The sequence below is a fragment of the Ranitomeya imitator genome, chromosome 4, assembly GCF_032444005.1.
Source record: "Ranitomeya imitator isolate aRanImi1 chromosome 4, aRanImi1.pri, whole genome shotgun sequence".
NCBI classification, from domain to species: Eukaryota; Metazoa; Chordata; class Amphibia; order Anura; family Dendrobatidae; genus Ranitomeya; species Ranitomeya imitator.
In genome coordinates, this window is record NC_091285.1 from 273,550,035 (window position 1) to 273,577,426 (window position 27,392).

The 27,392-nt window shown below is 42.6% G+C and overlaps 1 protein-coding gene across 1 annotated transcript; it reads right to left on the reverse strand.

The window, feature by feature from the left end:
- Window positions 1-1,588: 1,588 nt before the first annotated feature.
- Window positions 1,589-27,122, reverse strand: LOC138674491 (cathepsin E-like). The gene is made up of 9 exons (XM_069762327.1): window positions 27,067-27,122; window positions 26,503-26,680; window positions 15,498-15,615; window positions 13,350-13,468; window positions 11,291-11,490; window positions 11,088-11,210; window positions 4,327-4,471; window positions 1,876-1,974; window positions 1,589-1,801 (listed from the first exon to the last, which is right to left on the reverse strand). Exons 1-9 carry the CDS (start codon window positions 27,120-27,122, stop codon window positions 1,589-1,591), a joined length of 1,251 nt encoding a protein of 416 aa, XP_069618428.1.
- Window positions 27,123-27,392: the final 270 nt, after the last annotated feature.

Here is a 27,392-nt window from a genome sequence, read left to right on the forward strand (position 1 = left end):
GCAATGTGAACCCTGTCTCATCTGTTTGACATGTACCTCTAACAATCATCTCAGCATTCACTTCTGATTTACAGGTATATCCCACAAAATTGGAATATCATCCAAAAGTAAATTTAATTCAGTTCTTGAATACAAAAATTGAAACTCATATATTATATAGAGTCAATACAAACAGGTTTACTGCTTCAAGTGTTTATTTCTGTTAATGTTGATGATTATGGCTTACAGCCAATGAAAACCCCAAAGTCATTATCTCAGTAAATTGGAATACTTTATAACAGCAGCTTGAAAAATGATTTTGAAATCCAAAATTTTGGCCTACTGAAATGTATGTTCAATAAATGTACTCAATACTTGGTCAGGGCTCCTTTTGCATCAATTACTGCATCAATGCGGCGTGGAATGGGGGCGTTCAGCATGTGACAATGTTGAGGTGTTATGGAGGCCCAGGTTGCTTTGATAGCAGCCTTCAGCTCGTCTGCATTGTTGGGTCTGGTGTCTTTCATCTTCCTCTTAACAATACCCCATAGATTCTCCATGGAGTTAAGGTCAGGCGAGATTGCTGGCCAATCAAGCAGCGTGATACTTTTGTTTTCAAGCCAGGTATTGGTATTTTTGGCAGCGTGGACAGGTGCCAAGTCCTGCTGGAGAATGAAATTTCCATCTGCAAAAAAGCTTGTCGGCAGTGGTAAGCTTGAAGTGCTCTAAAATGTCCTAATAGACGGCTGCGCTGACTTTGGTCTTGATAAAACACAGTGGACCTACACCAACAGATGACATGGCTCCACAAACCATCACTGATTGTGGAAACTTCACACTAGACCTCAAGCAGCTTGGATTATGTGCCTCTCCACTCTTCCTCCAGACTCTGGGACCTTGATTTCCAAATGAAATGCAAAATTTACTTTCCTTGTAGACTGTGTCATTGACTGCTCTCTGGACATCTGTCAGGTCAGCAGTCTTACCCATGATTGTGGAGCCTACTGAAACAGATTAAGGGACCTTTTTAAATGCTTAGGAAGCCTTTGCAGGTTTTTTTTGCTATTTTTTTCTAATTTACTGAGATGACTTTGGGGTTTTCATTGGCTGTAAGCCATAATCATCAACAATAACAGAAATAAACACTTGAAATAGGTCACTCTGTAATGACTCTATATAATATATGAGTTTCACTTTTTGTATTGCAGAACTGAATTAAATTGACTTTTTGATGATATTCTAATTTTGTGAGAAAAATTTTGTATATAGAAAGTTTTAGGATGACTCAGTAGGGGGATTTATAAAAACTAGTGCAAGTGGAACATCTGTTTAAATGTTTTCATTTATCAACGAACTTTTAGACAATGAAAGTGTTAAAGTCAATAGTTGGGATTGGGCGATGGGAAACTGCCTCATATTCCCATTGAGCAAGTAATTCTCCTCCAGTGAATGCAAATAAGCATTGCAGCTCCATGACTGGAATTAACAAATATACAGATTTATTGCAACATGTCCTTGTCTTTATAGCTCATTGAAGATCACATGATCAAAGGAATATAGTAATTTCCCTGCAGAGATCATACTGTATCTAATGATTTATGGTGGAATCTTACAAAATAGAAGATATTGTATCTTTGGTAATAGGTAATCTATGCTTCTTTTTGGAGGACTTTGCCAGTCCAACCCTGTCATTTTCACGGTCAAATACGCTGTAAAATTTTGACATGAAAATATCTCCAAGGATCCATAGTTGTCCAGATTTTGTAGTCAAGTCCATGGGTTGAAAGCCGGTCAGGCACTGTGATGATTTCTCTGTGCGCTCCTGAAACCATAAAGGTCATTTTACTGCACATACTGTCTGTTACCTATAACATGGATCATTGACTGTGCACATACCTTCAGCACATACTGCTCCGGAGTTATGGTGTAGTCTCTGTTATTAATGGTGAACGTCACAGTTGGAAGTTTGGATGCTTCTCTGCAGTCTACTGTGAACTATGGCATACAATAAAGACATGAGTATTAGACATCACTGGGACAGCATTTCCCCATAAGTTTTTCTTATCCAAGGGTATTCCAAAATATCAGTTACTCGTAAGAAAAACTATTGCTCACTGAAGGATGTTGGAATATGTTGTCCACTAACTAGTGTCAAGAGCTTAGTAAGCCACAGCAATGCTGCTACTGAACATTAAATTTGTGTATATATATATATATATATATATATATATATATATACACCTAAATAAAATGGGAATGGTTGGTGATATCAACTTCCTGTTTGAAGCACATTAATATATGGGAGGGGGAAACTTTACAAGATGGGTGGTGACCATAGCAGCCATTTTGAAGTTGGCCATTTTGGATCCAACTTTATTTTTTCCTATGGGAAGAGAGTCATGTGACACATCAAACTTATTGAGAATTCCACAAGAAAAACAATGGTGTGCTTGGTTTTAACGTAACTTTATTCTTTCATGAGTTATTTACAAGTTTCTCTTTGTTTACAGCCATTGACATGTCGCAGAGGTTAACACGTGAGGAACGGATAGAAATTGTGTTGATGTCTGGTGAAAGCAGTACTCGGGTCATTGCAGCAGATTTCAATGCAAGACACCCTACGCAAGAAAACTGTCACCATTCCCATGTTATTTAGGTGTATCCATATAAATGGCCCACCTAAAAAAGTCTGCCTCATCACTGAACATAATGTCCCAACTGTGAGATGTGGTATGTTCCGTACACGGTCAGACACAGACAATTTTTCAAATGAACTTCCATTCGTGGGAAAACCCCTTTAATGTTACCGGCTTCCTCTGCCTGTAGACACGTCATGTATCTGCCACCGGGATCAGCCCAATGATTCACTGCGCCTGCACGGAATTTGTGCAAGCGCAGTAAATCAGACCGCCGCCATCTTTGTCGCTTACAAAAGGGGTACTAAGCACTCATAGACCACTATAACGCCAAAAAATAAAATCAATAAAGTTTATTGATAAAATTATTCTAAAAACATACATAACAAAATATGAGGCTCTCAAAAGACTATACCAAGCCAAAATCCATACAGAGCTGTGGTAATACGTCAACACCGTCACATTGTATTACGTAACGTAAAAATGTATATCAGTCCCATGTATAGAATCAGCCAAATATCCTAAAAAGTCATAGTCATAAATGTACACATATACCTGGATGATGGGAACTATCACTGGGACTGCCCATATAAGAAATTACAAATACCACTGAGGTTGCAACAAAAGTTACAAAGCAGACCAATGAAAGTGTATGTAACTTGATGCTCCCTGCCTCAGTGTAACCCTGGACTCTGATCTCTCCTTCAAAGACCTTTCCATTTACTGCAGACTACAACTCAAAAATATTTTCCAGATCCGTACATTCCTTAATCAAGAATCTGCAAAAACCCTATTCCATACCCTCATCATCTCCCGCCTCGGCTACTGCAATCTGCTGCTCTATTCTCTAATCTCTAACACTCTCGCACCCCTCTAATCTATCCTAAACTCTGCTGGCCGATAAATCCACCTGTCACCCCACTATTCCCCACCTCTCGTCTCTGTCAATCCCTGCACTGGCTCCTCATTACCCAGAGACTCTAGTTCAAAACCCTAACCATGGCATACAAAGCCTCCATATATCTGTGACCTAGTCTCCGGGTACTCTCCTGCATGCAACCTCTGATTGTCACAAGATCTCCTTCTCTATTCCCATCTTATCTCCTCTTCCCACAATCACATACAATATTTCTCCCTTGCATCCCCCCTACTGTGGAACTCTCTATCCCAACATAGCAGACTCCCACCTACCTTGGAAACCTTCAAAAGGAACCTGAAGACATACCTCTTCCAACAAGCCTACAACCTGCAGCAGCCACCGATCGACCAAACCACTGCACGACCAGCTCTGCCCTCGCCTAGTGCATCCTTACCCATCCCTTCTAGATTGAGCCTATGCAAGCATGATCCTCTCTCCTCCTGTACCAGTTGCTGATTTGTATTGTTTAAGATTATTGTACTTATTTTTATAATGTTTACCCTTTTTCACATGTAAAGCGCCATGGAATAAATGGCGCTATAACAATTAATTTTAATAATAACTGCAACAATGAAAGACAGGGAAAAAAGGTTGGGTTGTGTCTTCATGACAATCTTCAGGTAGGCGTCTTGGCCACAATCCATAAGGTATTTTCATGGGACACATAATTTACTAGTGTATTTTGCTTATGACACAAAAGCTATCAAGACACATTTGTACAGATGAAAAACAACAGTTCAATGCCTGTATCATCATAACACCCAATACAATTTCAACATGTAATGTTTTTACCTCTCCAAATAACAAAGGTGTAGCCCCAATGAGCTGCTGCAACCTTTTAACATCAACAGTTGGTCCGGTGATAAGGGAAGTGCCAGAATCAACTATAGCCTCACATCCATCAGGACAAAATGCTACTTTCCCATGAACTTTGATACTGCATGAAAATGAGACATGTTGAGAAGAGATCATTAAGATATAGCTATATAGAAGCTATCATCATAAAATGGCTTATTTTTTAAATTAGAGTCATGTGCTAGATGTATTTTTGGGTGGTCAATATTTTTTTTGCTTCTCACAAAATTAGAATATCATGCAAAAGTTAATTTATTTCAGTTTTTTCCTTCATCCATTATAAGTTCATGCTAAAAACATACAACTCTGCCCTTCACCTCTCCAAACAAACCTATTTCAACACCCTCATCACCTCGCTGTCCAATAACCCTAAACGTCTCTTTGACACTTTCCAGTCCCTACTCAACCCAAGAGTGCAGGCCCCAACTACAGATCTCCACGCTGACGATCTGGCCAATTACTTCAAAGAAAAAATTGACCACATTCGACAGGAAATCATCTCCCAATCTCTTCATACCATGCACCGTCCTCCCTCCCCCACTGCATGTAGTTCACTCTCTGACTTTGAACCAGTTACAGAAGAAGTAATCAGGCTCCTTGCATCTTCTCGCCCAACCACTTGCACCAGTGACCTCATTCCGTCACATCTCCTCCAGTCCCTTTCCCCGGCTGTCACCTCTCACCTCACAAAAATATTCAACCTTTCTCTCACTTCCAGTATTTTTCCATCCTCATTTAAGCATGCCATCATACATCTATTACTTAAAAAACCATCCCTCGATCAAAACTGTGCCGCTAATTATAGACCTGTCTTTAATCTTCCCTTCATCTCTAAACTCCTCGAGCACCTGGTCCACTCCCGTCTTACCCGCTATCTCTCAGATAACTCTCTTCTCGACCCTCTTCAATCTGGTTTCCGCTCTTTACACTCTACTGAAACTGCCCTCACTAAAGTCTCTAATGACCTACTAACAGCTAAATCTAATGGTCACTACTCCATGCTAATTCTCTTGGATCTCTCCACAGCATTCGACACTGTGGATCATCAGCTCCTCCTTACTATGCTCCGCTCCATCGGCCTCAAGGACACCGTTCTCTTCTGGTTCTCCTCCTATCTCTCTGACCGATCCTTCACTGTATCTTTTGCTGATTCCTCCTCCTCTCACCTTCCCCTTACTGTTGGGGTTCCTCAAGGATCAGTTCTAGGCCCCCTCCTCTTCTCTTTGTAAACTGCCCCTATTGGACAAACAATCAGTAGATTTGGTTTCCAGTACCATCTCTATGCTGACGACACCCAATTATACACTTCTTCTCCTGTTATCACGCCAACCTTTTTAGTAAACACCAGTGATTGTCTTACCGCTGTCTCTAACATCATGTTCTCCCTCTATCTGAAACTTAACCTGTCAAAAACTGAACTCCTCGTATTTTCTCCCTCTATTAACCTACCTTTGCCTGATATTGCCAACCCCGTGTGCGGTTCCACCATTACACCAAAGCAACATACCCGCTGCCTTGGGGTCATATTTGATTCTGAGCTTTCATTCACCCCCCACATCCGATCACTGGCTTGCTCTTCTTATCTGCATCTCAAAAACATTTCTAGAATTCGCCCTTTTCTTACTTTCGACTCTGCAAAAACTCTTACTGTTTCACTTATTCATTCTCGTCTGGACTATTGTAACTCTCTACTAATCGGCCTCCCTCTTACCAAACTCTCCCCGCTCCAATCTGTCCTGAATGCTGCAGCCAGGATCATATTCCTCACCAACCGTTACACTGATGCCTCTACCTTGTGCCAGTCATTACACTGGTTACCCATCCACTCAAGAATCCAGTACAAAACTACTACCCTCATCCACAAAGCACTCCATGGCTCAGCACCACCTTACATCTCCTCTCTGGTCTCAGTCTACCACCCTACCCGTGCCCTCCGCTCCGCTAATGACCTCAGGTTAGCATCCTCAATAATCAGAACCTTCCACTCCCGTCTCCAAGACTTTACACGTGCTGCGCCGATTCTTTGGAATGCACTACCTAGGTTAATACGATTAATCCCCAATCCCCACAGTTTTAAGCGTGCCCTAAAAACTCATTTGTTCAGATTGGCCTACTGCCTCAACGCATTAACCTAACTATCCCTGTGTGGCCCATTCAAAAAGAAATAAAAATTATTGGGTTCCTCGCATCATGTTCTCATACACTTTATGCAGTTAATAGCCCTCTGTGTCTATACTGCTACATACTTAGGCAGTTAACTGGTTCATGCAGCTTTACATGAACACCTGAACCTAACACTATGGCTGGTCCGAATAACTAAAGCAATTGTTACCATCCACCTCTCGTGTCTCCCCTTTTCCTCATAGTTTGTAAGCTTGCGAGCAGGGCCCTCATTCCTCTTGGTATCTATTTTGAACTGTGATTTCTGTTATGCTGTAATGTCTATTGTCTGTACAAGTCCCCTCTATAATTTGTAAAGCGCTGCGGAATATGTCATTATGTACATGTCTATTCCAACAATATGACCACAGTGGCATACCTCCGTCACCAGGGGGGCACGAAGTAACTCAAATTGAAATTGATCGCTACAAGAATTTTTCCCTGGGCAGAGAGATGTCTTCTGTCCATTACATTACAGCAGTCCATCTAAAGGGGTCTGTCAATGCTCAGGCGGACTTCCTCAACAAAAAGGATGTGCATCCGGGGGAGTGGTGCCTCAACCTAGCAGTCTTTCTATCACTAGTGACAAGATGGGGAATTCCGGATGTGGATCTATTTGGCAATGGCCCGAACACAAAGGTGAAGGCGTTCTTCTCCCTGAATCTAGCAGACGGGTCATTGGGCATAGATGCCTTTTCTCACCCCTGGAGGTTTGACCTGGCCTATGCCTTCCCACTGATCCTGATTCTAGCAAAGGCATTACAGAAGATTCGGTCTGAACAGGTCACCACGATTCTAATCGCTCCCATGTGGCCGGGAAGAAGCTGATACAGCGCTCTGATGGACATGGCCCAGGAAGGTCCACTACCGCTATTCCAGAAAGATGATCTCCTTCACCAGGGTACCCTGTTACAGCCAACATCCAGACCTTCACAAATTGAACCTTGTGGCCTGACTACTGAAGCCAGAATCCTAAGAGCAAAGGGGCTTTGGGATGAAGTGATACAAACTCTCTAGAAGAGCAGGAAACCAGTGACTAATGCCATTTATGGCAAGGTTTGGAAGAAATTCTCGTACTGGTGTTCCCGAACATTCCTGATCACTTCCATCCGAATATTGCTCAGATTTTGGACTTTCTTCAAAAGGGGCTTGATCTGGGTCATACACCTAGTACCTTGAAGGTGCAGGTGTCAGCTCTTAGTTCTTTCTTTGACCAGAACTTAGCTAGTCATCGCTGGATAAAACGTTTTATGACCTCAGCACCTAGAATTCGGCCTAGACTTCGTAGCCGTATTCCCCCTTGGGATTTAAATCTTGTGCTTAAAGGGAACCTGTCACCTGAATTTGGCGGGACTGGTTTTGGGTCATATGGGCGGAGTTTTCGGGTGTTTGATTCACCCTTTCCTTACCTGCTGGCTGCATGCTGGCTGCAATATTGGATTGAAGTTCATTCTCTGTCCTCCGTAGTACACACCTGCGCAAAGTAATCTTACCTTGCACAGGCGTGTACTATGGAGGACAGAGAATGAACTTCAATCCAATATTTCGGCCAGCATGCAGCCAGCAGGTAAGGAAAGGGTGAATCAAACACCCGAAAACTCCGCCCATATGACCCAAAACTGGTCCCGCCAAATTCAGGTGACAGGTTCCCTTTAATAGCTTAAGCAGAGACCCATTTGAACCTTTGTCATCTATCAGTTTGAAAAACCTCACCCTTAAAGCTGTCTTTCTGTTAGCAATTACTTCTGCTAGACGTGTAGGAGAGCTGCAGGCCCTAGCAATGCAAGAGCCCTATTTAGCAGTTTCTGCAGATAGCATTATCCTCCGCTTAGATCCCTCCTTTATGCCTAAGGTGGTCTCGGATTTTCATAGAGGTCAGGAATTTGTGCTACCCTCATTCTGCCTAAATCCTTCCAATACAAAAGAAGAGGCCTTTCACACACTCAATGTTTGTAGGGTGGTTCTCTACTGTCTCCAACACACCGAAGGTTGGAGTATCGACCAGAACTTATTTATTCAGCCCTCAGGATGGAATAAGGGCAAGAAGGCGGCTAAGAATACAATTGCCAATTGGATCAAACAAGCTATCTGTGTCGCATACTCGTCACAAAGTTTATCTCCTCCTGCGTCACTGAAGGCTCATTCTACATGTGCAATATCAGCATCGTGGGCAAAGAGAGGGGACACATCTACTGATCAGATACTGTATGCAGAGCCGCCACCTGGTCTTCTGTCCATATGTTTACCAGACTCTACAGACTAGATTTTAATAGGGATTTAACATTCGGCAGATGAGTTCTGCAGGCTGTGGTCCCTCCCTAAGAAATTGGTTGTTGGTATTAGGGTACCGTCACACTATACGATTTACCAACGATCACGACCAGCGATACGACCTGGCCATGATCGTTGGTAAGTCATAGTGTGGTCGCTGGAGAGCTGTCACACAGACAGCTCTCCAGCGACCAACGATGCCGAGGTCCCCAGGTAACCAGGGTAAACATCGGGTTACTAAGCCCAGGACCACGCTTAGTAACCCGATGTTTACCCTGGTTACCAGCGTAAAAAAAAACAAACAGTACATACTTACATTCCGGTGTCTGTCCCTTGCCGTCTGCTTCCCACACTCACTGACTGCCGGCCGTAAAGTGAAAGCACAGCACAGCGGTGACGTCACCACTGTGCTCTGCTTTCACTTTATGGCCGGCAGTCAGTGAGTGCGGGAAGCAGACGGCAAGGGACCTGGCTGACACCGGAATGTAAGTATGTACTGTTTGTTTTTTTTTACATTTATGCTGGTAACCAGGGTAAACATCGGGTTACTAAGCGCGGCCCTGCGCTTAGTAACCCGATGTTTACCCTGGTTACAAGCGAACGCATTGCTAGATCGGTGTCACACACACCGATCTAGCGATGACAGCGAGAGATCCAGCGACGAAAGAATGTTCCAAACGATCTGCTACGACGTACGATTCTCAGCAGGATCCCTGATCGCTGCTGTGTGTCAGACACAGCGATATCGTATGGATATCGCTGGAACGTCACGGATCGTACCGTCGTAGCGACAAAAGTGCCACTGTGTGACGGTACCCTTACTCTGTTACTGCTGTCGTAGAAGGTGACTAGAGAAAATAGAATTAGTCTTACTGGTAATTTGGCTTCTAGGAACCTTCCATGACAGCACTAATTTCCCTCCCTATCTGATTTTCTTATTGGATGATTGCTGCACTTTGGTGGTAATTATTCATGCTAGTGTTTCTGGTGGTGGCAGGAAGGTGAGGGGTATTTAATTTCTTTGTGTTTCCTGTCTCCCATTAGGGTGGGGAGACAACCTCCGATACTGCTGTCGTGGAAGGTTTCTAGAAACCGAATTACCGGTAAGACTAATTCTATTTTCATAACAGAAATCTTGCAATTTTCAATCCATAACATTTTTTTTGCATCCATGGAGGTCATTGTGAAGGAAGGGTCACCATTTTTCTGAGAGCCATGACTTTTTTTGTTTGCATCCATGGACATGGATGAGGCCTTTTTTTTTAAGTGTGCTGAACTAACATTTTTATTGACACCATTTTAGGGATACGTATTGCATTTTGATTGCTTTTTAGTGTATTTTTTGAGGCAGTGTGATGGCCAAAAAGCTGCAATTTTAAATTTTTTTTCTTCTTCTGAGTGTTCAATGTATGATCTCAATAATTTTATATTTTGATTGAATGGAATTTTTTGGACATGGAAATTTCAAATATGTTTGTCTTATCTATTTATTTTTTATGGGGGAAAGAAGAAGGTGATGATTCAAATTTAAATTTTTTATAGCTTTTTTTATTTTTACTTTATTTTTAACCTGCGATCATTCGATCACATATACCTTATACTGCAATACCAACATTTTGCAGTATATAGAATAATTTTAGTTCTCCTTTGGAGCTCAGCCTGTGGCTTAGTGTTAAAGTAGCACTAACAGCACTGGCACAGGGGCCTCCAGCGGGCCCACAACCGCCATGGTAACCCATAGGTTCTCCGCAATAGCGGTTGATTGAAGACAGTGCATGGGCACCAGGATTAACTTTATCTAAATGCCGTTCTGAGAGACTGAACAGCAGTGATCAGAGTAAGATCTGGCCACTGTTACACGCAGGTGCCAACTATGAAACACTGCTAGCCACTGACTTCATAAATTTCTTATTGACCTATGATAAAAACGTATATCATTAAGGGATTAAAATAAAGTTTTATCAAACATTTTGTAGCGTGCTCGTGCAATTTTTAACTTGGAAAGTTTCATGTACATGAAGTCGTGATAAACCAAAATTAAAAAGATTTATTTAAAAAATTGAAAACATTTTACCATTACCACCACTCATCAGAGGCTTCCCCAGTTCAATTTCCTTGTTTAGGGTCAAGGGCTGGAAGAATTTTATCAAACAGTCGTACAAACTAATGTATCACTACTAGACATCTTGTATCTGAACAAGATAATTATTGAGAGTTATTTCATATCCATTCAACATTGTAACTAGATTATGTACAAAATTACTTACTTATCAAGTCGTATTTGCCAATATCCCTTATCAGTAAGGGGAATCCAGTGAATTGGTCCTTTGTACAGAGAGTGATCTATCCCCCCTAATATAAGTTCCCCTCCATATTCAAAATTGTCATCTCTGTAAAACAATTCATAGTAGGGTGAAAATATTGAAATCATTAATCACTGTGTTTTTTAATGTAATAGTTTTATACCTACTTATTTAAATGGAAGGAAAATATTGGTTTTTCCACTAGATGTTGCTTCATTATCTGGTCAAATACTGGAACTGCATTACCAACAGCAAGTGAAGGGTATCCAAGACCCAATACTCCATCAAACTGGGCCAGTACAAAAGTCCTGCCTGGTTCCATGACTGACTGGCCAAAATCCTGCCCAAAAATTGTCAGGTTACTGATCTGCATGAGAACAGAGAATAAATGATTATATATAAGTTCTCACTACATCATGGTATTAATTCTGAGACTATGGTGGAGCATTTACGCCAACCAGGGAGTGTGCAGGAAAGGAATAACCATTTGTCTGAGATTTCGGTTCAGTCCAAAAGCCAATTGTTAGATTTGAGGGAGAGAAGGGTGGGAGAGATGTAGGGAGGACTCCCTGTCCATCAATCCATGTCTTCGATTGACCAATTAAGTCCATTAGGTGCCAGTTTGGGAAGCTCAATAAAAGGTTTGTAAGCTTTTCCCACAGTGCTCCTGGTCTGTTCCAAGCCATTGGGAGTCATAACTATGAGGAATGGTATAAACTATGATATTTTGTTATAGATTATGCTAAGTAGAATCTGTATCAGTGAGGAACACTGTTGTTACAAGCAAAATGGCAGTTTGGCAGTTAGTCAATGCCAGAAAACCACAGAATACATTCTCAAAGACATTTCTGTAACTTAAAGCGAATCTGTCACTCCCTTGGACATATGTAACCTATTAATATGGGTATACAGGTAACAGAATGGTTAAAATAGTCATAAATGTAGGCCTCATATCTGCGGTCTTGTTGTGGAAAAATCCTCTTTTTTTATGGTAATGAGTTCTTCCAGGCTCTGGGGCTCTCAGGCTTCGATAGCATACCTGCCCCCTCCCATCAATGTCACAGTGCCATGTGACGTGAAGTGGTGACCCCAGAATCTCACACCTGTGCCCTGCAATAGCACGATTGCACTTGACATTTCTGCCATTCTATGGGCATTGGCTTCTTCTTTCTTCTGCGAAGGTGCCGGTGAGTCATTGTACGTGGGGAGAGCGCCTTTTCATCGTGCACACTGGAGGTCAGCAGTGACTTGCCTGCACAGGAGGAAAAAGGAGCCAATGCCCATAGAAGGGCGGAAACGTCAAGTGTAATCGTGGTATGGGAGGAGGATGATACGCTAATGAAGACCAGAGGCAAAGTTTTCATCCAGACTCCGCACGCCACAGAGGTTGGAAGACCTCATTACCATAAATGAATGAAAGAAGATTTATCCACAAGACCGCAGATATGAGGCACACAGGTATGACTATTTTAACCAGTCTATAACATATATGCTCATATTGATAGGTTAAATACGTCCAAGGGGATGACAGATTCCCGTTAAGGAAACTTTCACTTTGTACATGCAGTCACATCTGTGGACACCATTGTATAGAGAAGGAGAAGCTGAGCAGATTGATATATAGATTTATTAGAAAAGATTCAATACAACTTGTATTTTATTGAGGCAGCACAGTGGCTCAGTGGTCAGCGCTGGGGTCCTGGGTTCAAATCCCATCGAGAACAACATCTGCAAGGAGTTTGTATGTTCTCCCCGTGTTGTGAGTCCCATAGCGCTATATAAGCAAAGTATGATAATAATTGTATTCATTGAAATCCCTGGTGTTTTTATATGAGTCCAGTGGATGGTCCTACTCTATATCTTTGCAGGCACAATGATACAGGGAAGACTGTCAATCACTAAATGGGACAAATTGCAAGATTTCCTGGAAATGTAAGGTAAGCTCCTCCTGCTCTATAACATCCTGCCAGTACATCAGATACCTACCAGATTTAACTTGACTGGCTCACTTTAAATAAACATACTGCTTTATAATGAAAGCAGAAGTTTTCATGACCTACTGTAGATACTAGATCTTGTACCTTAGGTATCTACAGTAAGTATGGTCTAGCCACATGCATTTTTATAATAAATGTGATATGATACAATTGAACAAAATCGTATGTAAATTGTGGCATAGACCCAGTGCTTAGGAAATATATTGAAAAAGAGAAGAATTTCTCTTACTCGGAGGGTATCTTTACCCGATACACCAACAAGTTCTCCAGTGCCATAGTGTATTGAAAAGGTTCTCCCACCATGATGATAGGAATTGGATAGAAAAGAGTGGAACTTCTCGTGCACACCTGAGGATACATGATTGATGACACATGATTTGGTTTTGTCTTATACAAGTAAAATGATAAAAAGTAAAAACAAGAACTACATGTATATGCTCTACTTGTAAATGGACATGTCATGATAACAGCACACTGTAGGTAAATATTGCGTCTGTCTTAGGTGCATACATAAGACATGAATATATTAGCGGCTATAAGTAAATAATGAAAGAGAGATTATGCTCGCTTCAGTGACAATTCACAGCATACATTGGCTTTGTGCAGAAAGAAAATCCGCTCTACAGGTCCTAGTTTACGTTGCAGATTATTTATGCAACGTATGGAGATTGGAGAAGTTTTGCTAACATCTTGTGCACTCTGGATTGTCTGATCATTAATCTCTAGTGGAAAATCTACAGAATATATGCAGTGTGGGAACATACACAGAGGTTGGACCACCAAACTTAGGATCAATGTTTTAATCCCAAACAACCTCTTTAATATTACATGCTGAATATTTTGGTTGGGAGTTTGGATGCCATAATCCTCAATCCTTATTTTTTCTAATTGCCTATTAGAAGGAGTTGTCTGGGACTCACATACTGATGACCTATCCTATGGATAGGTCATCAATATGAGGTCAATGAAGGTTCGACTCCCGTGAACCTCACCTATAAGCAGGTTATTTGCTCTTGCAGCTGTCAGATATAAACAATATACAGGGTGGAACACAGGTTTCCCGCACACTGTTTTGTGGCCATTGCAGTTACTGCATCTTAAAGGGGTTGTCCACTGCCAGGACAACTCCTTCTTGATTTAAATGTTTGGTTCCATAAAATAACAAAAAGCTTATACTCACCTCCCGTGCTGGCGCCGTTCTAGCGGTGCTTGGACATGACACCCAAGATGGTGCACCACCACATTATGGGTGTCAGGTCTGAGCATTCCTACATGAACAACTTCCTGGAAAGTGGATTGGTCGTCGTGGGCCAGTTGAAGGGCCACCAAGGTCTACCGATCTGACCCCCTTAGACTTTTATCTTTGGGGTCATCTGAAGGCAATTGTCTATGCTTTGAAGATACGAGATGTGCAGCATCTGAAACAATGGATACTGGAAGCCTGTGCTAGCATTTCTTCTGCGGTCTTGATATCATTGTGTCAAGAGTGGGAGAAGAGGGTTGCATTGACAATCCCACACAATGGGCAGCACTCTGAACGCATTTCATAAGTGGTTATAAACTTGTAAAAAACTCATGAAAGAACAAAGTTACGTTAAAACCAAGCACACCGTTGTTTTTCTTGTGAAATTCTCAATAAGTTTGATGTGTCACATGACCCTCTTGCCATTGGAAAAAATAAAGTTGGATCCAAAATGACCAACTTCAAAATGGCTACCATGGTCACCACCCATCTTGAAAAGTTTTTCCCCTCCCGTATACTAATGTGCCACAAACAGGAAGTTGATATCACCAACCATTCCCATTTTATTTAGGTGTATCCATATAAATGGCCCACCCTGTAGAAACAAAATGTTAATAAGGAAGAATACAATCTAAAATAAAATATTTTTTTGTTTATATAAAATATGTAAAAATATATATAGTAAGAACAAATATAGGTAAAAACATAAAAATATATGTTGATAATTTGACATGAAGATTGAACGGAAGAAAGCATATATAATTAGCTTTCTTGTAGCCTTTTAACTTTATTTTTAACCTTTTAGCTTGTTCTGGTGCCCCTAATGTTCTTCTACTGCGTAGAGGTGATTATTTATACCATACCCTTATGTTTTATCATGTATACTTTGTTCTACACTGCAAATATTATTTTCTAGTATCATGAATAAATCATTTTTTACTTCACCAATTATTTAAAAAATGCCAGAAAGCATGGGATGTATCCCTTGGGTAACACAATGACCTTTTCTTCAATTCTTGAGGTGTGCAGATCTATGCAGCGTAAGTACAAGTACATTGTGCATGTGTAGGGTTAGCAGCTGTGAGGAGCTGCTTGTCCTTTATTCTACTATAATGTATGTTTAACACAACTTACGGCACGCTTCACTGACACAGAAAGAGGATGGGATCCAGAAATTGGAAGATCCAGTGTCGAACACCACAGTGAAGTTCTGTGGAGGAGTCCCAAGACTAATCTGTCCAAAGTACTGAGCCTGCAAGGATAAAATGCATGGTTGGTCGGGATGTAACAATAGTCATTCTTTGGGACAACACTAGTCAGTGACGGAGAACTAGTCATCAGTCTTGCTTCATTCTTGAGTCAGAACTCCTCGGTATAAAGGTATTGTCAGAATCACAGGGCCAACAGCCCGAAACACCGTGTCTGCGAATTGAGATACTGATTTGGCTTTTATCCTAAGTCATATTGCAAGACTCGTTAAAGAGTTGATTGTGACTTGTAGGATCGCTACTTCCAACAGGTGGCGCTATAGAGTTTAAGTCCTCTTTTTCTCAGAAGAGACAATTTGCATAGTCTTTACCATAAAACCAATCTGTAGGTCTTGCTAATGTCATAAAGAGCCTTTTTAGATATCGAACTTGTGCATTTACTGTAGTCTGTTTTCTACTCATAACTTCAGCGCTATTTTTAATTTGTTCGCTGAGAAATAGAAGGTGATTTACAAAATGGTTAATAAAACATGAAATATACTCTATAAAATGGCTTCAAGCAGAATCTTCCCTTGAATTCATACTGCAAGATGTATCTAGGAAACATTTGTTTAACCTTTTAAACCTCTGCTTTTGTCAAGGAAATGGCACTAAACGTGTCAATGATTTGTGCTTGATATCGCGCTTCAGTTTCCTTGAAGTGAATGGGGCTGGGCTGCAACACCGACATAACCTTTGGACTGGTTCGTTGTTTTTTTAAAATAGTGGTCAATTTTTTCTGTTTGTGTACAACCATTTCAAGGAACACCTCTGCCCTCCATAGCTTGCTGCAGTCCAAGTTTTCCAAAAATAAAGCATTATCTCTTAACATTTCAAACAGATTTTTTTCTAGCGTATTATCTGAATCTCATTTGCAACTGTTTCAGGTGACTAAAATAGAATGTGACATGCCAACCTCAAGTGTGACATTCCAGTGCTGTATTACCAGTAGGTTACAGATCTAGTGCTTATTTGTAGCTAGCTCCCTTCAGAGAGGAATATGAAAAATATCACAATGTGAAAAGCCATAAAATACACAAAAAATTGAAACTTCAAGAATAATCCTAAAAGAATATGGAGACAAACTCAGAGTACAAACATACCAGCATAAATTATGATATTTTTCTCACAATGAACTGAAAGGAAGATGGATAAGAAAAATCTATACTATCATATTTTACAGGGTCTTTTCGGCATACAGGATTTAAGCCATGAATGGGACATATGACCGCCTTGTACCAAATTAGAAAGTCGCTCTGCCTTCATGCTCCACCTAGATGACGGCTTCACCTGGTGGAACCATAGGGTCATTTGATCCTCAACTTCCCAATAGGTGAAATTCCCAAAGGTGGCATACAACCTGTTAGACATGTATGCAATATCCAAATCTGAAATCCAAGATTTCACCCTCAACCGGTCAAGCACCACCATCTCCTGCTTGACTGAATCAAAAACGAAGATGTGGCACAGGGTAGAGAATAGAGCTGGAGTGACAGAGACTTCGTTCTTTGGCCTTATTTGCATTATCAGTTCAAATGCTAATTTGTCAGCAAGGGAGGAGCAGACTGACCATGTAAAGATATTGCCGACCTTGTCTTTGAAAGAGCAACATGCACATATAAGTAGTTTTGGGGTGTGAAATCCTGCTTTAATACACAGGTTAACTTTGAGAGAAAATCCGTGCCAAAACTGATAGCAAGGATTTTCTTGATCTAAAGGTGGGGGCAGGAATAAGCACAGCTCAATGTAGGCTCCCCATGACTGTGCTTGGCCATAAGGCAACTTTTAAATTTAGTGGTAGAGTGATGTGATTGGGTAAAGGGGAAAGCTTGGGTGAGGGACTGTAGGGGAGGGGGGGCGTGTGTAATAGGGGAAAGTGCAGGAAAATTGTCAGTTGGAGACAGGAAGCCAACGTGACGAGAAGCGAGAAAGCCCCTACAGAGTGAAGATACCCCCCCAGCCCAAAGCATTGCCTATGGAATCAGTGGAATTCCTGGTGGAGCGCCTGCGGGATGTCGCCTGGTGCAGGAGAGGAGGGTGGCTTGAGGAGCAGCTTACATCGCTGCTGGGAGACGCAGGAGTACGGGACCATGTCAGCAGGAGCAGCAGGCGGTCGAGGCCTCCGCTGAGACTTTCGCTGGAGATGAGAACGCGCGGCAGGCGCAGGCTCAGGAGCCCCTCCAGGGACCCTGCGGAGGCTGGATGTAGCGGTGTGGTGTACCCCTTCATGCCCCCTCCAGCAGGAATCCTCCCAGTCGGCCTGCAGGCGTTGGACAGCAGCATGCATTGGTGGAGAGGGCCGCACTGGAAGTGTGGCCTCCAGCAGCACTACAGGTGGCATCTCAGGCCCGGAGTGCTGCTGGGAGAAGATTGGACGCACGGGATGGCCTTCCGACACTGCCGGTGGGCAGATGGAGGTCGGGATCGGAGGACACAGCCCCGGATGGCGACAGAATGGCTGGTCCCCCAGGCGGAACTCCGAGTGGGGGGCCTGCTAGAAGGAGCGCACGCCAGAGGACCACAGCGGGCAGGCTGCAGCAGGGGACAGTTCGGTAGAAGGGCCCAGACATCCAGCAGCGGATAGGAGGTGCGGTGGGCAGTGGAGTCACGCTGCCTGGCAGATCAAGAGGACGTGCATCGGACAGGGCTAGCCAATCCGGGGACCAGGCACAGTCTATATCCAGGCTGACGTTGGCGGTGCGAAGCGCTGCAGTTTCTCTGGTCCCCCCTGGTGATGAGGAGGCCAGGGGCCCGGGCCTGGAGCATCGCAGTGGTGCTGAAAATTCTGATTTTGACAGCGATCGAGATGGTGACAGGGACCTTCAGGATTCGGGATGTACGGCTGGCGGGGACACTCGGTGAGTGTGCATCTATGTCTAGTCTGTTGCAAATAAGAGCTATGTCTGCTGTAGTTGGAGGGACTCAGGTGTTAGGTGTGAGGGCAAGGGAGTTGGGGGTTTCTAGTGGGTCAGCTGTGTCAGGACTGCGTGATGTTTTGGTTAGCATGTCGCAAATTTTGAGTAGATTGGAAGGTGGGACAGCTTCTGGGGAGGTGGCGTCACCGGCTGGGGCATGGCGCCCAAGTTTGGGGATCGGGTCACAGTTGGTGAGCGAGCCGCTTAGAACGGTGGAGAGAGGGCAGTCGCCGTTGTCTTCGGGCATATCCGTGTTGGTGCAAACTGAGAAGGATAAAGAGGATTCCGTTAAGTTGATGATAGAGTGAAGGGTGAGGTGTATGTTTGTTTTGAGAGGCCATTAGGGGCGCATTTGAAGAAGGAGGTGAAAGAAAAGATTTGGCAGGACGAATATGTGGAGATTTTTTCTCTCCTGCCCTTGGAGAAGTTTAATTTGGATAAGGGGAAAAAAAATGATAGAAAGAAAGAGGAGGAGGAAAAAAGGAGGTGGAGACTGATTCCGCAAACGTTTGTAAATTGGTTGCAGGCGTTTGCGATCTTAGCAAGCGTAATGGGGAGAAGTCTCCCGAGAATTGTTCTGGTCTATTCTGTTATCTCTATGCTATTGGTGAAGCACACCGTACTTATGGAGGGCAAGCTTGGCTGTGCTATGATGAACAATTTAGGCAGAGGGAGGCGGTTAGGCCCGAGATAAGGTGAGGCCAGAAAGACATCGGGCTTTGGTTGAAAGTGATGGCACCAGTCAGATATGGGCAGTCCTTTCATGGGAGTGGAAGTAGCGGAACCCAGCAAACGTGCCACAGTAGCAGTGGGCAGGGGTCACAGGGGGCAAAAGATAAATCGGGAACATGGTGGCAATTCAATAAGGGCCAGTGCAAACACGGCAATACTTGCAAATTCAAACACGTGTGCTCCCACTGCAATGGAAGTTTACATGGGGCCTCCAAATGTTTTAAAAAAGCAAGGGAGAAGCCAGCAGTGGGTGCCGGTCAAGGGGGAGATGCCGGTGAGTCTTCAAAGGATGGCCCCCTTTCTAACTAGGTACCCTAATTAGGAGAAGGCTGGGGTCATAAGCAATGGTTTTGCTGAAGGTTTTATTATTCCTTCCCCTAGCCTCACGGTGCCTTTTTCAGTTAAGAATTTAAGGTTGGCTGATTTACATGCAGAGGTAGTCAATGACAAATTAAAAAAGGAGGTGGACCTTGGGAGAATGGCGATTCCATTTTTGTGTTTACCAGTTGAAGGGATGATCGTCTCCCCGTTGGAGGTGGTTCCTAAGAAGGAAACCAATAAATTTTGTTTAATACAGCATTTGTCGTACCCGAAGAGGTTGTCGGTTAATGATGGCATTTCTCAGGAGTTGTGTTCTGTTGTCTATACGTCATTTGACACGGCGGTGCATTGGGTTCACAGTTATGGCACGGGAGCTTTATTGACAAAGACAGATATTGAGTCACCTTTTAGATTACTCCCGGGGCACCCGGATAGTATTCCCTTGTTGGGATGTTTTTGGAATGGTAGTTATTATTTGGATAGGTGTTTGCCAATGTTTTGTGCAATTTCATGTTCATTGTTTGAGACGTTCAGTACCTTTTTGGAATGGGTGGTTAGGGATGTGGCTGGCGTCCCATTTGTTATTCATTGCTTGGACGATTTTTTGTTTATAGATCCACCAGATTCTAGTTTGTGTAGGAATACTTTGGCTGCAATGGAATGAGTTGCCGAGCATTTGGGTGTGCCGTTGGCTAAGGACAAGACTGAAGGCCCTTGCACTGTTTTAAGTTTTCTGGGAATATTGATTGATTCAGAGAGAATGGAGTGTTGGTTGCCAGAGGATAAACTGTTGTCCCTAAAGCAGGAGGTGGACAGCATTGTCAGGCTTAAAAAGGTGCATGTAGGATCATCCCTATGGGCCGCATTTTTTGCCGTAGGTTGTCCGGAGCGACGGCGGGGGTGTGATCTGCGCACCATTTTATTCGCTTAAAAAAGGAACATAAGAAAGATTTGTTAGTGTGGCAGCGGTTTTTGGTGCAGTACAATGGTCGCTCTTTCATACAACAGCAGATAGTGAATAACATTGATTGCGAGATTTACACGGACGCAGCAGGCAGTGTTGGCCTATTGTGGAGGGCAGTGGAGTGGCATGAGAAGGGTTTCACAAAAAACCTTGTTTTGTTGGAATTGTTTTCCATTGTAGTGGCAGTTTTGATTTGGGGTGACACGTTTGTGAACCGCAGAGTTAGGTTTCATTGCGACAATATGAGTGTGGTGTCAGTGATCAACACTCTGTCCGCGTCTTCTCCCCCCGTAATTAAGTTGGTAAGAGAATTTGTTTTGCGGTGTCTGGAGTTAAACGCTTGGACTTCCACCGTGCATGTGCCTGGCGTGCAAAATTCTATAGCAGGTGCCTTATCTCGTTTACAGTGGGAGCGTTTTCGGGCACCAGGTGCGGAGGCCTCAGGAGCAGTATGCCCTTTGCACTTGTGGGAGATTCTTACGGAGGAGCGGGACGGTTAATTCGAGCATCAGTTACGAGCCAGACCTGGGCATCCTATGAAGCATCTTGGAAAATTTGGCAGAGTTCAGTGCTACAGTGGGGTACGTTGGAGTCAGAGGATGATACGATGCTAGCAGTGTTATGTTTGGTTGGCAGGGCGGCAGATCTTGGATGGTCTATTTCTAGAGTGAACAAATTTGTGGCCGGTCTTGCTTTCGGATTTAACTTGGAGGGCTTGGTTGGTGTCACAAAGCATTTTTGGTGCCACAAGCGTTAACAGGTTTTCGAAGAGGTAATTGGAGGGTCAATGGGCACCGGGCTATATCGTTCAGTTTGCTCGAACGTTTAGACGAAGTATTGAATAGGATTTGCTGCTCCAGTTTTAAGGCAGCATTGTTTCGGTTGGCCTTTTCTTTGGCGTTTTTCGGGGCTCTACAAATAGGCGAATTGGTGTCCTGTAGCAGAGTGAGGGCGGGTGGCCTCTTGGCCCAGGATGTGGAATTTTGGACTGGTGGCATTGTTTTTTGGTTTCGGCGTTCAAAAATGGATCAGGCAGGTAAAGGTAAGCGGGTAGTGTTGAGTAGAGTTGTGGGGTCGTTGATATGCCCGGAACAGTGTTTAAAGGTTTATTGGAATTTGTGGTCAAGTCGGGCAGGCCCATTGTTGTGCCATAGTGATGGGGCTTTCGTGTCTCGTTTTGAGTTCATTGCGATTCTTCAGAAGGGTTTGGTGAAGTTGGGATTCTCACGAGATGCGTTCAGGTCGCAATCTTTCAGGCTGCCTCAGAGGCTGATGGTCTTGGCCTGGGGGTAGATGTGATCAAGCATATCGGCCGCTGGAGTTCGAGCCGCTATTTGTCTTATGTGTGTCATTAATTGCGGTAGTGTTTTTTGCTGAGGGGTTGGGATTAACGGTTACTGTTGTTATGTATTTCAGGTCGGGACCCCTATTTGGCCTGGATTTTTGGACACTCGTTTGTCTATTGGGGGGCGCTTCGGGCTGACATAAGGCCGAACGGTAGGCAATTAGGCTTTAGTAGGGAGCAAGTGGTTGTTCGGTGGTTTTCGAGGGATGGTTTGGAGAAGGGCAATTTCTTATTTTTCGCGAGCCTCCCTTTTGGACAGAGCACCTGATCTTTTGGTGGTACACTTGGGGGGGGGGGGGGGGAATGATTTGGGCTCCAAACCAGTAAGGGAATTGATCAGGGACATCTGTTTTGATTTTCTTCGGTTGTGGATGTCATTTCCAGGGGTGTTTACTGTACGGTCTGATATTGTTCCCAGAAAGAATTGGAGGTTAGCACGATCATTGAAAGGGATTAATAGGGCCAGGGTGAAGTTGAACAGGGCAGTGTTGAATTTTGTATCCAGGAACGGGGGGAGAGGTGTTAGGCATTTTGAATTGGAATCGGGCATTGGTAATTTTTGGAGGGAAGATGGGGTTCATTTAATGAGATTGGAATTGATTTGTGGGCACTTGCGATATAAGAAGGAATTGAGAGGGCATTGGTAGTGATGGGGCACTCATGTAAGTAAAATTCCAGACAGTTAAAATGGTGTTGGTTGATCTGGCATTTTGTTTACGGGCTCTGGATGGGGCTTTTACCCTGGTTGCTGGTTGGCGGTTAATTTTCCCGGAATGGGATTTTTGGAGCCCTCGAGCTGGTGTATTGCTGAGGGTAAATAGTGGTGTTTAAGTTCTTTTTTTGTTTTTTGCCAAAATACTTAAGCCAGATTTTTTCCGGGTGCTCCAAGAACCCTCCCCTCGATTTTTTGCATACATTTAATTAATGTTTAATGAAAATGTTTGTTATTGTTTGTTAATAAACTGGCCGCTGTGGTCAAAATTATCCAAAAATAATTACGTGTATCGTCTTTATTTTAAGGGAGCGTGTTTTGTTCTGCACGGGTTAGTGGGTGGTGGAGGTCACAGGTAAGAGCTAGTCATATTGGCCATACACGGTCATGAACCATATTGTTTTCCAAGCTAGTATCCTAATTATTAACCCCTTAGTAACAAGGCTTGATTGGGCCCTATGGACTGGCCACAATTGTTTTCTCCTTTTTGCAGCTGCCATAATTTTGTTACATTTTTAACTGATGTAGTTATGTGAAGTTTTGTTATGTGCAGCATAAATTGTCAATTTTTTTAACTGTTGTTTAATTTAATTTTTTTTGCAATGCAAATATAGAAAAGCGCTATGCTTTTTCATTATTTTACTGATTACGTTTCACACCTAATTATCTTTTGAATAAATGAATCAATAAATTAATGAAATCCCAAGGGTTTTACTGTTGTATGGACACTTAATATGTGCAGTTTTTTTTATTTTTTTATGTTTAATGTGTGTACTAAAATTATATCTTAATGGAAAAAAAAGATTATTTTTTTGTTCTGTGCTTTTTTATTTTATTACTTTTTAAAAACATTTCTGCAGGCTTCCAATATATATCTATGTATTACCTTACTTTTTGTAATTTTCCCCCCAAGAGATTGTAAAAGATCTCAGGAACATATTTTTATTTCTTTATGGCTTCTTTATTTTCCCCTGTAACTGGGGCATCAATAGGAACCCTGGTCGCATGGGAAAACCACCTACTGCAGAGCTGATCTGGGTACGTACGGCATAGAATTCATTGAGTGCTATGTCTCTGACAAGGAAGACAGTAGTGGTAATATGCTGCACAGACATACCGTAATTGTCTTTTAGTAGGTTAAGTATCAAATAATGTACAGCGTGCTCAGAAACAGAACATAGGGTCTGGTTTCCATCACCCTGTACCTCATTCACCGCTGAGATTAGATATTTATGTTGAGCGATTCCTGTTTATAATAGGAGTTATTACTTATAGAAGAGCATGTTCTCATTCATAATATGTCATAATAATCATGTAACATCCTGATCCCCCCCACTCCTCTCTTGACAGATGGAAAACAATATCAGAACATGACACAATGTAATTGGCAGCTCAAAGATGATTCCTTTGATGCCTCCATTAACAAGTATATCCAGCTTTTCTGACTACTTATGGGTATTACAAATATAGGAAATTTTAAATATTGGCATTATCATCCTCACTAAAATCGGTAATAAAAGGTGCTAATGTCTATTCTAAATCTCATATTTCTATCACAGTTTTCTTCTGCACAATCATCTAAAATCAAAGTGAGACAAAAGACATATCATATCATCATATGTAGTAACTGGTACTGATTTTTACTTTTACAAATGTTTATCTTTACACCTAATGGTGGCCCGATTCTAACGCATCGGGTATTCTAGAATATGCATGTCCACGTATATTGCACAGCCCACGTAGTATATTGCCCAGTCACATAGTATATTGCTGAGCCACGTAGTATATTGCCCAGCCACGTAGTATATTGCCCAGCCACGTAGTATATTGCCCAATCACGTAGTATATTGCCCAGTCACGTGGTATATTGCCCAACCATGTAGTATATTGCCCAGTCACGTAGTGTATTACCCAGCCACGTAGTATATTGCCCAGCTATGTAGTACATTGCCCAGCCACGCAGTATATTGCCCAACCACGCAGTATATTGCCCACTCACGTAGTATACAGCACAGACACGTAGTATATTGCCCAGCGGCGTAGTATATTGCCCAGTTACGTAGTATACTGCCCAGTCACGTAGTATATTGCCCAGTCACGTAGTATATTGCCCAGTCACGTAGTATATTGCCCAGCCACGTAGTATATTGCCCAGCCACGTAGTATATTACCCAGCCACATAGTATATTACCCAGCCACATAGTATATTGCCCAGCAACATAGTATATTGCCCAGCCACATAGTATATTGCCCAGTCACGTAGTATACAGCACAGAGCCACGTAGTATACAGCACAGAGCCACGTAGTATACAGCACAGACACGTAGTATATTGCCCAGCCACGTAGTATGTTGGCCAGCCACATAGTATATTGGCCAGCCACATAGTATATTGCCCAGCCACATAGTATATTGCCCAGCCACATAGTATATTGCCCAGCCACATAGTATATTGCCCAGTCACATAGTATACAGCACAGAGCCACGTAGTATACAGCACAGACACGTAGTATATTGCCCAGTGACGTAGTATATTGCCCAGTGACGTAGTATATTGCCCAGCCACATGGTATATTGCCCAGCCACATAGTATATTGCCCAGTCACATAGTATATTGCCCAGCCACGTAGTATATTGCCCAGTCACATAGTATATTGCCCAGCCACATAGTATATTGCCCAGTCACGTAGTATATTGTCCAGCCACATAGTATATTGCACAGCCACATAGTATATTGCCCAACCACATAGTATATTGCCCAGTCACGTAGTATACAGTACAGAGCCACGTAGTATACTGCCCAGTCACGTAGGATATTGGCCAGTAACGTAGTATATTGGCCAGTCACGTAGTATGCACCATATCCCTGTTAAAATAAAGAATTAAAATAAAAAATAGTTACATACCTGCCGGAGCGGATCGAAGCGGCCGGTTACCGATGGTCATCGCGCGCTCTGGTCTGAAAAGTGCATTGCGGTCTCACGAGATGATGACGTAGTGGTCTCGCGAGACCGCACGTCATCATCTCGCGAGACCACAATGCATGGAGCTGTCACCAGGGCGTCGCGAGGAGCATCAGTAACCGGCCGCTTCGATCCGGGGGCTTCGGAAGGTGAGTATGTAACTATTTTTTATTTTTTTTACTATTTTTAACATTAGATCTTTTTACTATTCATGCTGCATAGGCAGCATGAATAGTAAAAAGTTGGTCACACAGGGTTAATAGCAGCGTTAACCGAGTGCGTTACACCGTGGTCAGCGCTGCCATTAATCCTGTGTGAGCGCTGACTGGAGGGGAGTACGGAGCGGGCACTGACTGCGGGGAGGAAGAAGCAGCCATTTTTCTGCCAGACTGTGCCCGTAGCTGATTGGCAGCCATGACAGGCAGCTGGCGAGACCAGTCAGCGACTTGGATTCCATGATAGACAGAGGCCGCGACCAATGAATATCCGTGACAGACAGAAAGACAGAAAGACAGAAGGACAGAAAGACGGAAGTGACCCTTAGACAATTATATAGTAGATGATGGTGGAATTAACATCTGTGTATTATTAAAGGCACAGCTGAACACTTTAATGGCCCGTTTTGTACAATTCTGTACTCTATCTTTGTACATAGGGCTAGAAACAATATAAAGCCTATGTGCATTATTCTGAATCCTTAGCTTAAATACATAATGTTGTAAAGTTTTCCAAACTTACAATTAATTGCTAGATTTCGCCGAATTTCCTTTTCTAAATTTATGCAATAAATGATATACCATTTTTTGTCTAACATACATTTTGATTAAAAGATAAATTCCCAGTGTCCCACGATATTAATTTTGTGCATTCTAACCCAATGATCCAATTTGTTAGACATGGATGCTACAATCCAGGATCCTTATTGTTACGGTTACACTTACATTCATGTAGTCAAACAGATATTCTGCTGTCGATCCAGCTGACAATGAGAGAGAATCCGGGAAGCATTGAGAATACTTCTGAGCAAAGACATGGGATTGGTGATGTAGCCAAAATTCCTCCAGCTCATTTCTTTGCCGTAGCTGCTGACGGATTGTTTGGACTTTTACCAGCGGGATTCTGAAAGAAATAATTAGAAATATCATCTAACTGCTTTTATCACCAGTGCAGTTTTATAATACCCATTGACATTTTGAGACTCAGTTTAACACTTGTTGAACGCCATATAATTATCCATGATCCTTGGAGCCCTACCCTTCAGCATCATTTTGACCTGCCAATATTTTATATAAAAACAAGCTCTATTTCTTTCACAACCTGTGTGTCCTCAATAATTAAATTTCTAACAATTTATCCATCACGCAAAGTTATTTTCTATATATGGTGTCCTTAGTTCACCACAACTTTCTGTAAGCTCATAGAACATTTTGGTTAACTATGCCACTTAGATAGCCACTCGATATATACAACATGCATATGTGGTGAGAGTTCTGAAATATTCTTACCTATGTAATGCTGTGCTAATATGAATGCAGAATACAAGTATAATTGCGAGCTTCATGGCTAATCACTCACTGATCAGTTAAAATTTTGCCTGGTCTTTTGTATATTTCCTAAGGTCATAATGAACTCCTGTTCAGGTCAATCAATTACTACAGGACAGTCACCTGCTCAGCGTTTGCGCAATAATCAGAGAATAGGAGAGGCTGATGTAAAGCTTGTTTCCTGCTAGTTATAAACAAAATGATCCATTTCTAGTTATGTTTGAGGCTAGATATTGATCGGGAACCAACTCTTTTTTATTGATGATCATCACTGAGCTTTATATATG